Here is a 13,420-nt window from a genome sequence, read left to right on the forward strand (position 1 = left end):
TGTTCTTGGATACACAAGTGGCTCTGGAAATCCATTTATCCAGTGGCAATGAGCTCTACAGCTTAATTATGCTCTCTGAGAGTAAGTACTCCCTCGTATTCATTTCAGCTATGGCTTTACTGTGGTTTCCATCACACCTAGAATGTGTCCCAAACACTTAAAAGTAATAAAAAGTTATAAAGCAGAATGTAGGCTCAAACAATTAAGAAAAAAATAAATCCCTGAACAATTCCCCCACCCACCCATCTTGTACAATGAAATCACGTTTTAACTGCTGCACTGTCCCCGAAGCTACACTATACCCATTTTCTTTTAATGTTCCCTAGCAGGGTTACCACCAGCACAGCTCCAGCTGAGCCACCAGCATTTTCAGCAGTGTGTCTTCTGAGCGTCCTCAGAATAGCCAGAAGTAAGTTACTGCTGCTTTGAAACAGAATTTACATTAGAAAAAGTCTGTCTCTTATTAGTTAGGCAGAGTACTGGAAGCACCAGCAGCCAGTTGTAAAACTTCATTTGTATCCAGAATTCCAAAGCCATTATTTAATTTGTTTGGAAAAAATGTAACTTGAAAAAAAAAAGCCAACAAAATAATTAAATAAGAAGACGTGTTTGTTATTAAAGATCCATAAAAATGCAAGTAGGCTCGAAATCCAAAGGCTCTGAAAATTAACACTGCAAGTACATAAAAAGAAAAGCATACTGAATAGGGCTGGCTGGAAAACAACAATTCCATTTTGCTAAACATTTCAAAGCTTTGAAATTTGTTTTTGTTCCAATATGAAACAAAAATGAGACTTTCTCAAAGTTTTCATGAAGTGAGAATAAGAGAAAGAATATTCACTCCCTCTGGACCTGAAAAAAATCTTCCCAACAAAGCTGTCTCCAAAATAGATAATGTTTCCATGAAACATTCTGGTTTTGATGAAACAGCATTTTTCAACAGGAAAAAAAGTGTCAGCAGAAATACCATAGCCATTCTAATAGCAAAGGCTTATCTAGATCGGATGCTTGTACGAATAAATTATGTTGAGAACTGAACCAATCTAATTATATTTATATAGGTCCCCATGAGAATATTGTATCACACTCCTTAGAAAGATACTCTGTAAGATAATCAATCTATTTAATTTTTTTTGGTGACTAAAGATATTTTATTTGAAAAACGCAAGAGGAATCACAGAATAAGCAAAATCTGAGAGGTACCATAAGTCAATTTGTTACTTACCTGGGGGAATTTTTCTATAAAGCTATTGACATACTTATTCCAAAATTAGAATGGCTTTAAGATTTGCAAGATTTTTTTTGTTTGTTTTAAGAAACTTAAGCTATGGTTCTAAAACCATATAGATTTAACAGAATTAAGCTCTAATACACTAAAGGAAAGTCTGTGCTTGAAACTTCAAGCCATACTGGGCAGCACTGTAGAGAAACTTAGTGCAGTAAAAGGTTCTGCAATGGAAGGGAGGTGAACAAATGTTTGTAAGTCTCTGAATCTACTGAACAGGAAGAAAACACTCGTATTTTATGGAATATTGCACACAGTAATTCCTTACTCTGCTAAGTGTGTATTTGTGCATTATGTTATTTATGCTCATTTTGGAGAACAGTTGGCTCAAGCACAGCTGGATGTCCCAAAAGTGGCAATGAGGACATTTGATTGAACAAAGTAAGGTTCAATCTGTTTCAAAGAAAGTTGGTCACAGAAATAAACAAAAAGGCAGACCATCTTTGCCTGCCATAGCAAGTAATATGTTCTTCCATTAATTGTTCTCACCTTCCTCTTGTAGTTCTCTGCAAAATCTTCATTCCAGCTAAGCAGCAAGATTTTCCTTCCCATCTCCTGCAGTACTGCTCAATGTCATCTGTGGAACTCAGGGACTGCAGCTGCACTTCACTGAACATGCCATAGGCATCCTGGACAAGGAGGCACAACCTGCAAAACACTCCTCCATTACTCACTGGCATTCGTTCATAACAAACCACTGAGCAAAGTTCTGAAAATGATATTACAAACTTCAGGACAGGGCTTATCCTCTGCAGTATCTGCAGAATTCCTATCAAGTAACGTATCAATAAACAAACCCAACATAATTAAAGGTTTTCTCATGTACATTTTCAGGACATAACAAGGACATGAAGTAGAGAAGCATGACTGAAACAAAGAGTACAAGGCTTGTACTGGGGATTAGATTAATTAACTGCTATGCATTATGTGGCTTGTGTACTTAAAAATGAAGAAAATTAAGTTTTTGCCTTACTTGAGGTGAACTCTACAATAAAGACAGAACAACACCAGAAATATAAATGTGTGTGTGTTTATAAATATAAAATTCTGCTTAGAAGTAAGCAAAGCAACATATTTCACAAGTAATAATCACCAAGACTGGTAAATCAAGTATTACATTTTCCCACACTCTTTTTATAAAAAGAGTCCTCAGGATGCAAAAAAGAGTGAAACATCAATTTTTCTTTAAAGAAGAACTAAACTAAACAAAACAACATAGAACTGGAGATTGGTATATTCAGAGTTGGGTATGAAGCCCAGAGGAACTATTTTAAGAAGGTAATTAAAGAACCTGCTAAACAAACAATTTGATTAAAATCTATGGAAGTAGGGGCTGTAGGGCTGGGAAGTATTGCTTAACCAACTTGATGGCATTCTGAGAAGATAGTAATGTCATAACAGATAAGGCAAAATCAGTGGATGTCATACATTTAGATAGTCAAAAGTGCATTTCACAAGATTCTGCACCTGAGATGAGCAGCTACGATAGCATGAATCATGCAGGGCTGGGGGAAGGAGGCCCCTGTCTACAAGACTGGTTTTAATTGCCTCAGAAAGAGACAGTTAAGCATGGAAACTTTGCAAAAGCAAACAAAAATTACCTTTGAGGGTAGCACACACATCTTTGTTTCCAAATAAAACTCAAGGGTGCACCAGGCAGCAGAATTCAGTTCATTTCAAAGGTACATGCCAAAACTACCCTCCCCAGAGCAGCACCATTGTTCCCAGCAAGCCAACTCCAACTGCTTTTGGAACACATCCTGTAACGTACACCCACCCTGAAAGCATTCAGCAGCAGTCATTATATCTTCATAAAATACATTTCAAACTAAATGAGTTCCTACACTGAAGAAACCCATGTATTTTCTTCACATAAAAAAATAGGTACATGGAAGAGCACTAATCACACTTTCCTTGTTCATGATGAAGTGTCTAACTTTGGCTTAGATCCTCAAGAAGGCTGCATTTGATATAAGATAGAACCCCAAAGGCTTTCTGACATCAGCAATTGTGCAAGCACCAGCTAAGAGTCCTCATGTTTTTTCAAATGCTGGTTGTAAGGAGCAGGGAGGGATAGGACCGGGTAGAAACGAAGACTCCCGTATTTTCCCCATACCTCTAGCTACAAAGGTCCTGTACAAACCGAGTCATCATCAGAAAAAAACCCAAAACAAACGAAAAGAACTATGTTTGCCTGCTGCTTTCCATGTTAGGACTTTAATTCATTTAAGAATTCCCTTGAGCTTTAACTGATTTGACTGAAACTCCCTGTGATATTGTTATGTTTGGAGAACCAGAGTACATATTCTCTGAACACTTCTGAAAATCAGATTGAGGGGAACCGGAAAAACAAATCAAACAGTTTTGCCTATGTTAACAAAATGTTGACTGTTAATTGTGAAAAATTAGGCCTCCGTATCTTGGAGCAAGAAGGGCCAACTGAGTTAGTGTCTCAGATCAGATCAGTTCAGCAGTCTCTTAACTGATCACTGGAATTTCTCATATCTTTAGTGAGACAAAACTGAACACAAGTAAGTCTCAGACTAGCTGGCACCAGGGTCATATTAAGTCCTCTGGGACATGTTAATTGCCCAAATAAAACTAGCTTGGTTGGTGCTGAAGACATCAGTCAGTAAAAGAGCATTTTCCAAGTCCTTTTAAGTCAAGCAAAGAGATGGTTTCTGTCAGACATGGGAATCTCAACTCCCCGCATCCCTGGCCACAGATTTCCATTCCTTTGTGGTGGCACATAAATAGCTAGGACAGGAAACTGATCTGACCAAAAAATTCTGTAGCCAAGTCATCATCATCAGCAGCATAATCTGAGTTTCTTGAAAATCAACTCTGTAAAAGCAAACTCCTACTTGCCTGGAGTACTGCTTCTAGGCAAGGATGTATTTTCCTTGAAGCTCCCACTCCAGCTGTCCAGTGCATGCAGCACATACAGGAATCTCAGATCACATGATAGGAGAATGGTCATCTTATGACCATGCTCAATGCAGAGAAGAACTGGAGGCTTTGGAGGCTTCTATCAGTAATGTTCCCATTCACACTGGGAATACATTCACACACACTGGGAATACATATTGGCATCACAACAGAACGCAGAGCAGCAGATTCCAAGCGCCTTTGCTCTCTCAGGTTTGTACAAAAGAGCAGACAGACACTCTATTTACTACACTTGCTCGTAACAGTGTCCAGCAGGTAGTCACAGTTTCTCTGCAACATGCATTTAAAATGAAGTGTGTGTATTCACCCACTTGGAAGTCAGAATTTCATTAATAACCCTTCAGACACCCAACTGCAGACTAAGAGAGAAATATCCCAGATCAACACCATGAATAGAAGTTCACAAACACATTCTCCCCGCTTCACCACAACTTTAAAACATTATCAATGAATGATGGCAAAACCTTGAAATGCTATAGGTGTTTGAGGGACAACTGATTTTCCCATTTAATGACTATCATGAAATCAGAAGTATCCCACAACAGACTTAACACTGCACTTGGAGAACTACCCTCCTGTTCTTTGGAACTGGTTCTGTTCTTACGGATTTTGTACGTGCTGTCAGCATCACTGACAGCAGTTCAGCTGCATTCAGAGCCTATTGATTAATGACCTTAACTTCCTTACCAGTACTCTTTTTTCCCTTGATTTCACTTTATTCCAAGAACAGTGCATTTGGATTATTTTCCCATGTTGCAGAGTTGCTCTCATATTACAGCAAATGTTCTCACAAATTAGTTTTTAGCAGGCAGTCTAACTGTGATTAAAGCCAACAGCTTGTCCCATTACTTTTTGCCCCGCTTTGAACCTCACTACCACGATGAAAACTCACATCAAAATTATAAGACAAATTGCAAAGCCAAAATGAGTATCTGCCCCCAGGAATTCAGCATTCATGTTCTGTGCACATCTATAGGAAATACCTTTCTTCATAAAATCTGGATTTTTATCAGTTAATAAGGTTAAACATACCTTTACCAATGCCTTCTCAGCATGCATAGTACTGAAATGTTAAAAAAGACAGGCAACATCTCCAATTTAATCAGTGGTGCTTGTGCAGGGAGGAAATACATGCCATCTTTATTTTTGGGACAACAGGATGTAACCCTGTGTAAGACCCTTAACTTAAAAGATGGGTTTGGAAACTGAAATGTCTCATGTAAAATAGCAGAGAACTCACTCCTGGAGAGAGGGGCAGCAGGAAAGCCAGTAGTGGAACAAATGTAGGAGATGCAGACTAAGGAAAAGGTGAATTATGACACATTGGTAATAGCAAAGGGGGAGAAGATAAGGAATGATAAGAAGTGAGGCAGAGTTTAGCTTTCTTTTTTTTTTTTTTTTTTTAATGTAATGACACAGTAAGTCTCATGCAAAAGCTTGGGAAGATTTTGTTAATTTGCTAATAGCCAGAAGCAAGGATGGGGGCTGGAGGAAGATGAGACTGATTGCTCTGCATTATTTCTATGACTGTGTTGATCTTTAGGACAAAATGTCTCCCGGTAGAAATCTGGCGAGGATTACAGGATTAATGCCATGCCCTTCTCCCACTTAGTCACTCTTCATGGGTAAAGGGTAAACCCTTCTTTTACTAATATGTTTTATGCATGAAAAATCATCTCTCTCCATACTGCTCCCTTTTATCAAGCAGCTGACTTTCTGGAGAGGTAAGGGCGATGAAAACCTACTCTATTTTTGGTCACCTCCAGTCCCCTCAACAGCTAGGGGAAAAGAGTAAGAAAAGGAAGATCTGCCTGGAGAGGAGATGACAGCACAGGGAGGCCAGAGCGGACTGATTACACAGACACTGCCTTTATTGAGTCTCGGGAAAACAAACAGCAGAAATTTGTCATGAGCAGATCTTAACCAACAAGTAATTGTTTTAGCCTTGGGTAGGAGGACAATTGTGTGGCCCAGGGCAGCTCTTCTCCATGAGAGCTAAGCTAAGCAGTACCGCACGAGGAGCAGGACAGCCAGGCAAACACCACCACCTTTGCAGCACTCTGCACAGACCTCCTTAGCTGCTCTTTCTTTGGAAGGGAGTGAAAGGGGGGAATGGGAAAATGCCTGAAAACGAATTGACTTGTATTAGGTCTGATATTTGCTCATTCTTTATCTTAACCATCCATGAGACAGCTGCTGCTGCTTTGTTTGGCAGAAGGACTTCTTATCTCTGTGAGGTGCGGTCCTAGCAGAGGCATAAAGCACACGTACATAAACACACACAAACAAAACCCCCTCTCCCTTCATCACCAGAGGCACAACACTACCTACACAACTCCAATCCAGCAACTTGTCTGGTCAAGTCTCAAGGTGGAGCTGATTTACTCCTGCTAATATGGCTCAGATTCAAATTGTAACCTGCAGGACACCACCCTACCTGGGTTTAATTTATCCCTACCTTATGAACTACTTGCATTCACCATATCCAATTGAAAAATCAAACTCAGAGCACAGGGACAACTCTCCATCTTCCCCGTTTTAACACTAACATTTCTCTATATAACACTATTTTATATATATATATAATGTTACTTTAATTTAACTTAATACTATTATATATATATAATATACTATAATTCTATTTAACACTAAGATTTCTCTACTAAAAGCATATAGTAACTCCCTTCATGCTCCCTTTTGAAAAAAATGTACCCACTGCAGCCTTCTTTGGAGAGACAAAAGATTTAGAATTTTCTGCTTAAAATCCATACCGTTTGCTGTCAATAAAAAGTGAGTGAAACTCTACAGAACACAACTACGGATTGAATGCTACAAATACAAATTAATGATGAAGGTAACCATCTCCTTCTCTGTATAAGTTGCAGAGGCACAAAGGTACAGAGGAAAACACAAACACCAAAATTTCCAGTTCATAAGGGGAATGTCAAGCTGGAAGAAGAATCCTGGTCCAAGTACAGGCATTTCTAGCACCCAGCCTGATGCTATGGTTTGAAGCACTGACATGAACAAAATAGCAATACTTTGCTTTGAACACTGGAGGTTTAAAACTACTGAAATGTACAGTTTGTGAACATGTATATTTTTATTTGGCAACCATGGAAGGGGCCAGAAGGAAAGAAAGAAAAAGGCAGCTCTGGAGTGCTGGACCTGGCAGAAGTATTGGTGGAAACTGCACATGTGATTGGAGTATCACCAGGGAAATGACCTCGTCTTATCTCAGCATCTCAAATAGAAAATATGTTGCAGAGGCCTCTCTGGTCTCAGGAAAAGAAACTTATTTTCGCAGACACCTCCTAACAGAGGATTTCTATAACACACTTGCAAATACTCACTACATTAACTACACCAAGTCCCCCACTTTGGATTTTTCTTGCTTTTCATTACAATTTTTATACATATGTTAAAAATGGAGTGAGAATGTAAGTTATAAGATAACTGTTGCTTATTTTTATTCACTTCCTTGAATCATCACATAGTTCAACACAAACTGGAAAATCAAATACCACTTCCACAAGGTCTTTCCTGATTCCCTGCCTGCTGATTGCTTTTTCCATTTCTTCATTCATGTTAATCCTTCCACCTACTATTTTCTGCCTGTGGCCTGAAGAAGCAGCACTTCTGTGGGAAACAGCTTTTGTGCGTAGGAAGAGACCTGTGTGAGCCAAGCATGTCAGCAGAGCTACCTTTTTAATGCACAATGTGCTCATAGAGAACAGGGCTGCACAGCACTGCAAATGTTCCCACTCAAAACTTGGAACACCACCTGTCTGGTGGGAGCTACATGCAACTTGTCAGCAACTGGTGTAGCATGAAAGCCAGCTTTTTGCACTTGCCATGACAACCACAGCTTCACATGTGACATTTTTTTTCTGCAAAAACCATTTCTATTCGAAGTTTTCACGTGACACCATATGAACTTTTTAAACTCTCCATCTGACACTGTCTCTAAGTGCACTTTTGAATGAAACTGCTGATGTGTGTGTTTTATTTGTACATGGAATTTGTCTCAAAAGTAAACAAAACATTTAAAACCATAAAAAGACATTCCTGACATTCACTCAAACACGATATAGAGCCTAAGCTGTAATTTCAAACAGTTACAGAGTTGCATTTGAAAAATATTTTCAGTATCATGGATAGCTTTGCTTATATCAGATTCAAAAATGAATACTGAAGTTGTTCTACATCCACAGTTTAGATCCAAAGTAATGATGCCATGTAAGTCAATTTTTATAGTGATACCAGGTTTGGAAGACCCAGAGAGTTAAGGAAAAATAACTTCTTAAGTATTGCCAAAAGTTTGTATAAAGGCTAGGCCAGAATGGAGCAGTAAGGCCTTCCTGCCTCCAGATCCCCCATGGGATCTCAACCCCCATGGGACATAATTTATGGTCCTTCTGCTAAGATCCATTCCATACAGCTTGTTATGCAAATAAAACCAATTTTGAGTGGTAACAAAAAAGCTAGCACATCAGATCACCCCAGCATGTTTCACCCACTGTGCTGTTAATTGTAGTTGGTAAGAAAAATAATGATGCACACCCTCCTCAGGTTCTTCAGAGTACCATTACTTCAGCATGGAATCCCATCACAACCCCTTGGTTATTTCAGTATACAATTCAGAGAGAATATTATTTTCCTGCATGTTGTAATTTATTAATCAAGAGTAAAAATGTATATTTAAGAAACTCACAGGCTCAGTTGAAAACTGCAAGTCTTTCTTATGGATGATGTCCAATAGAAAGATTATGTTCCAAATATAACAAGTAATTACCACCCAGTCATTTCAAGGACTTATCTGTGAATCTGAGGAGGGGTTCTTTGTTTATTTTTTTAATCTCAAGACTTTGTAATTATTGTTTTGGCATCCAAGAATTCCAACAGTTGGTGGGGTGCTGCCAAAAAGATCTTTTCTTGCAAGGTGCTCGGCACTCTCCTTTCCAAGGAAATCAGCATTCAATTGCTGGTTCTGGCAGTGATTCACATCATCTTTGCTGCACTATGTTTCCTCCACGCCTCAGTTCCTTATAGGTAAAAATCAGAATAAAAGTCCTGTCTTCAAAGGGTGATCTGAGAGCAATAGCTGAATAACATGATTGTATCTGGGAGGGCTGGTCCACAAAGCCTATTATGTGTGCTAGATGCCATTTGAGTTAGGGGAGGAGGCTATATATATGTATGTGTATATCTAGAGAGGAAGGGCTTCCTTGCAGTATCAACTCATTTCTTTCACACTACGAGACTCACAGAACTCTCAACTTGCCCTGCAGAGCCCACAGTGAGGGCTTTACAGCATCTGGAATGAAGCAAGAACACAGTAGCAGTAGTGCTGGGGACCCTTATCTTTCAAGACTGTATTGTTTGTGGATTCACCAGATTTACTTTTGAACCACAGAGAACCATGAATGGGATCCTGGAAGATTTTATTTCAAAAACAAAAAATCAACATGCAGTGAGTATTAAAAAACTCCTTGCCCTTTTCAGCAGGCACAGATAATCCTAAATCACATTCTTGGTAGTATAACACTGCTCATGCATTTCCTACGGCATGTGAAAGGTAAATGAAATATAGCAACGCTGCAGGATTTCTTACGCAGCTGTGGCTGTATTAAATAAGACACTCTGCTGTGTCAGTGCCACATCATCCCACCGGACTAGCAGAAAAGCATAACATTCATCAAAAATCAAGGGCAGAGCAAAGAGCCAAGAAGAATAGCAGAAGTGCAGTCTTGCCAGGGCTGCCTACCCAGCAGGAAGGCAATTTTCTGCCTTCTAGCAGGGCCTGCCGCTTGTGTTTTTCGCTCATGCTGTTTTCCTCTACCCCGTGTTAGTGGCTGCCTGTCCTAGGTGTGTTTCTAAATGAGGGAGAGGGAGCATGTTTGTGTGTGCGCCGTGTGTTTACAGGAGTTATGGTAGCAGTTCTCAGCAGTCCACCGAGAGTTCTAGGAAACAGCCCCTGTTATTTTATTCTCGGTCAATGTCAGCTCATGTCAGGCAGTAAAGATCACACAGGACAGCCCTCTCCATCTCGCAGTCCTGGCCGGAGGCCTCAATGGGAGAGGGAAAGGCAGCGAGCTGCGAGTGGGCGGAGAGCCTTCCCAGCACTCTACCAACCACTGCAGGAGGAATTATGATAAACACCACTCTGGAAACCAGATACAACAGTACATTGTGTTCTTCTTCGGAAAAACAACCCGACTTCGGCTCACTTAAAGTAAACAGTTAATCCTGTTTATCTTTTTTTTTTTTTCTTTCTTGAGGGGTTGTTAACAGAACAATCTCTTCTGCAAAGCAAATAAGAGATCAGTCCCTTAAATTCATACAGATTTTTTCTTTCCCCTAGAAAAAAAGACCAGTTTGATATGTAAACTTTCTACTATCAGCAAACACTGTGGAATAACAATCTTTCTTGGCTTAAACTGGCTTAACAAATTGATGCCAAAACTGAATGAAACCTTTCCCTCACTTACATATTTTATTTTGGAAAACTGAAGTCCCCAAACAGAATGTACTATTCATCCCTTTTAACTATTCCATTTCTGAAAAGAACAAGCAAAACTGGTAAACAAACAAACAAAAAAAATTAAAAAAAATCAGGGTATTTGTTGTCCTTGCCACTGGAGCACACTGTGCCTGGGGAGTAGAGATCAGCTACTGAGCAGGGGGGTGGCTGGTCCCAGGTTTTCTCTGAGAGGTGAAAAAAAAGGAATCGGACTAATTGACTGCAACTAAGGTAACAAACTGTTATCCTTCTTTTCAAAATTTATGCTTACTGTGCAAATTCATGGTGTCCCTGACTTCCAATAAGAAGGGTGATTAATCAGAAAAGCAGCTGGAATTGATTATGTTGTTTTGCTGGAGTCACCACAGTCTACCTATTAACTACTTCTTATTGGGGACCTCAACCCAGTCCACTGAAAGCTACAAGCTTTCCCAGAGGGAATTTTAATTTTTAGCACTCAGGAGTTTAAATAGTTCTGAAAGTCAACAATGTAAGTGTGCTTAACATCCCTGGTCAGTAAACTTTGATTTAGCTATTTATAATTTTAAAAAAATTGAAAAACTACATGTAAGAGGAGAAGAAAAATATTTCTCCGTTTTATTTTTACTCATTTTACAAGCTCTGAGAGCCTGTGTTTTCTGTGCAAATGATGTCATGAAGTGCAAAAATGTAAATTCATGTGAGTGAAAGTCTGATTTTCAGATTTTTAAAAGAAATATTTTACATGAAAAATTTTTATCTTTTTCCTGTTTGTTTTTTTTTTTTCCCCTTGAGTTCTTAATTTAGTTTGCGTTTAGTTTTAAATCTTTTGCAGCAGTTGCTGCATTTACTCTGGTGAGCTGTAATGTGACAGAGCAGGAAAAAGCAGAGCTATTTGCCATTGCAGAAGGGAGGCAAGCTGGGGAAGCAGCTATCAGTGACTGGGGCCAGAAGCCCAGAGGAGCAGCCTCAGGACTATTCCCTCAATCCACCACTTAGCCCACCATGGCCTCCAGGGGAGACTGGAAGAGCCAGTATTGGTAGGACAGGACTGCTGCTGAACACTTCATCTTGCTCCAGGTGCACCCTGTCATTTAACCCCCACCCTCCCAGTGCTGCACCTACACAAGTAAAGCATGGTTGTCCCCTCATGATCGTGGCTTTGGCCTGCCAAATTTGTCTCCAAATTGATGGACAGTCCACAGCCCTATCTATGAAGGATCCAACTTGCACCAAGGTGCTGCAGCTCTGAGCAGGGTGGGTACTGGCTGCAGGACTGCAGGGAACAGGCAACAGACTTTGGTAGAACCTCTCTCTTGGGAAGCCAGAGAAGAATGTGGTGGTCCTACTTTCTCTACTTTTTGGGAAACTCTTGAGCATAGGAGAAGAAAGCAATAAACCTAAATCATTTAGGGTGCAGTTGTAATCCATGTGCAAAAAAGACCCTTGTGTTTGACCTGTGGTGGTTGACCACCATCACATGTTCCTTCAGGAGGGAATGGATCATCCGAAAGGAATGTGGACGAGAGGTGAATCAACTGCGGATCGTTAGGAGATGACATAACAGTAGGAAGAAAATGTGGAAGGTGAAGGAGACAAAGATGAGGAGGAAATGTTCTCTGGTATCACCTCTTTTCCATTTCCTTTCCTACACCTTGCTGTTCCCCATATCTCTTTTAGTTAGGGATTCGAGGGGGGATTTCCAGTCTGTGGTAACACCAGTATTATCCCATGGATGACCTACAGGTATTACTGAAGGAGCACTTTCCCCAGATACACTGGGATTTCTTGCATAATAAATTATGGACACAACGAGCCCTGCAGAAAGAGAGGTACAGATGGCAGCAGCTCTTCCAATTTTAAAATTAAAAATAAAGTTTATTTGCCATTTTAAGCTTTTATTTGAACTTTGAAAAATGAGAAATCCCATTTTCAGTCACAGGTCAAGCAAAGCTTTATAAATTATTTTTACATAAGCAGTGGCTTTGGGCCATTATCTAAAGCTCACTCAAATTAACACCTTTTAAATTTTTTTCAATGAAATTTATTTCACACTGTATAGCAGGCAAATATCTGGGTGGCAGCAGTTACATTCCTTCATCTTGATTTCATTCAATCATTCATACAAATTCCATGCCCACTTTTTAAACCATCTAAGCTGAACACCAGTCAAGGATCAAACACTGAAGCAATTTTATAAGCACCACACATAAATTTTATTGTCATTTCAAGGAACCATTTTTAGCAGGATCAGAACTTGGAATGTAGCACAAAATAAATTTTTAAAAAATCTTAAATTTGTCACATTCCCTCCTTTTTGTTTGTCTATTTTTTAAAAATTATTTGTTTGTTTGTTTGATTGTTTTTTGGTGGCATTTAATTGGGTAATTTTAAAACAGGCACAGAGAACCTCTCACTTCTTTCAGCATTTTGGTTATCTTCAGATGTGTAAGATTTCAAATATTATGTGGGCTAGTGAGAAGTGTCCTAAAATAAAGTCTCTGCCAGAGCATCTTAATCTCAATCACCTTGAACAGATGATAGTCTATATTTTATATCTCATGCATGTGGAATACTATTTAAGTGTAATGGCATAATCAGTAATTACACTGGATTTGATATAATAACCCTGATCAAATACTGAGAAACTATGTGCATGGTATATTTGATTCCTTCTTTTCACT

General features: G+C 39.3%; 1 protein-coding gene across 1 annotated transcript in view; it reads right to left on the reverse strand.

The window, feature by feature from the left end:
• SPIDR (scaffold protein involved in DNA repair) overlaps positions 1–13,420 on the reverse strand; it is a 194,455-nt gene that overhangs the window by 25,307 nt on the left and 155,728 nt on the right. Inside the window, exon 11 of the mRNA XM_068189236.1 lies at positions 1,775–1,933. Within this exon, the coding sequence (XP_068045337.1) occupies positions 1,775–1,933 (159 nt within the window). The remainder of the gene's footprint in view (positions 1–1,774; positions 1,934–13,420) is intronic.

The sequence above is a fragment of the Anomalospiza imberbis genome, chromosome 1 (genome assembly GCF_031753505.1).
Source record: "Anomalospiza imberbis isolate Cuckoo-Finch-1a 21T00152 chromosome 1, ASM3175350v1, whole genome shotgun sequence".
NCBI classification, from domain to species: Eukaryota; Metazoa; Chordata; class Aves; order Passeriformes; family Viduidae; genus Anomalospiza; species Anomalospiza imberbis.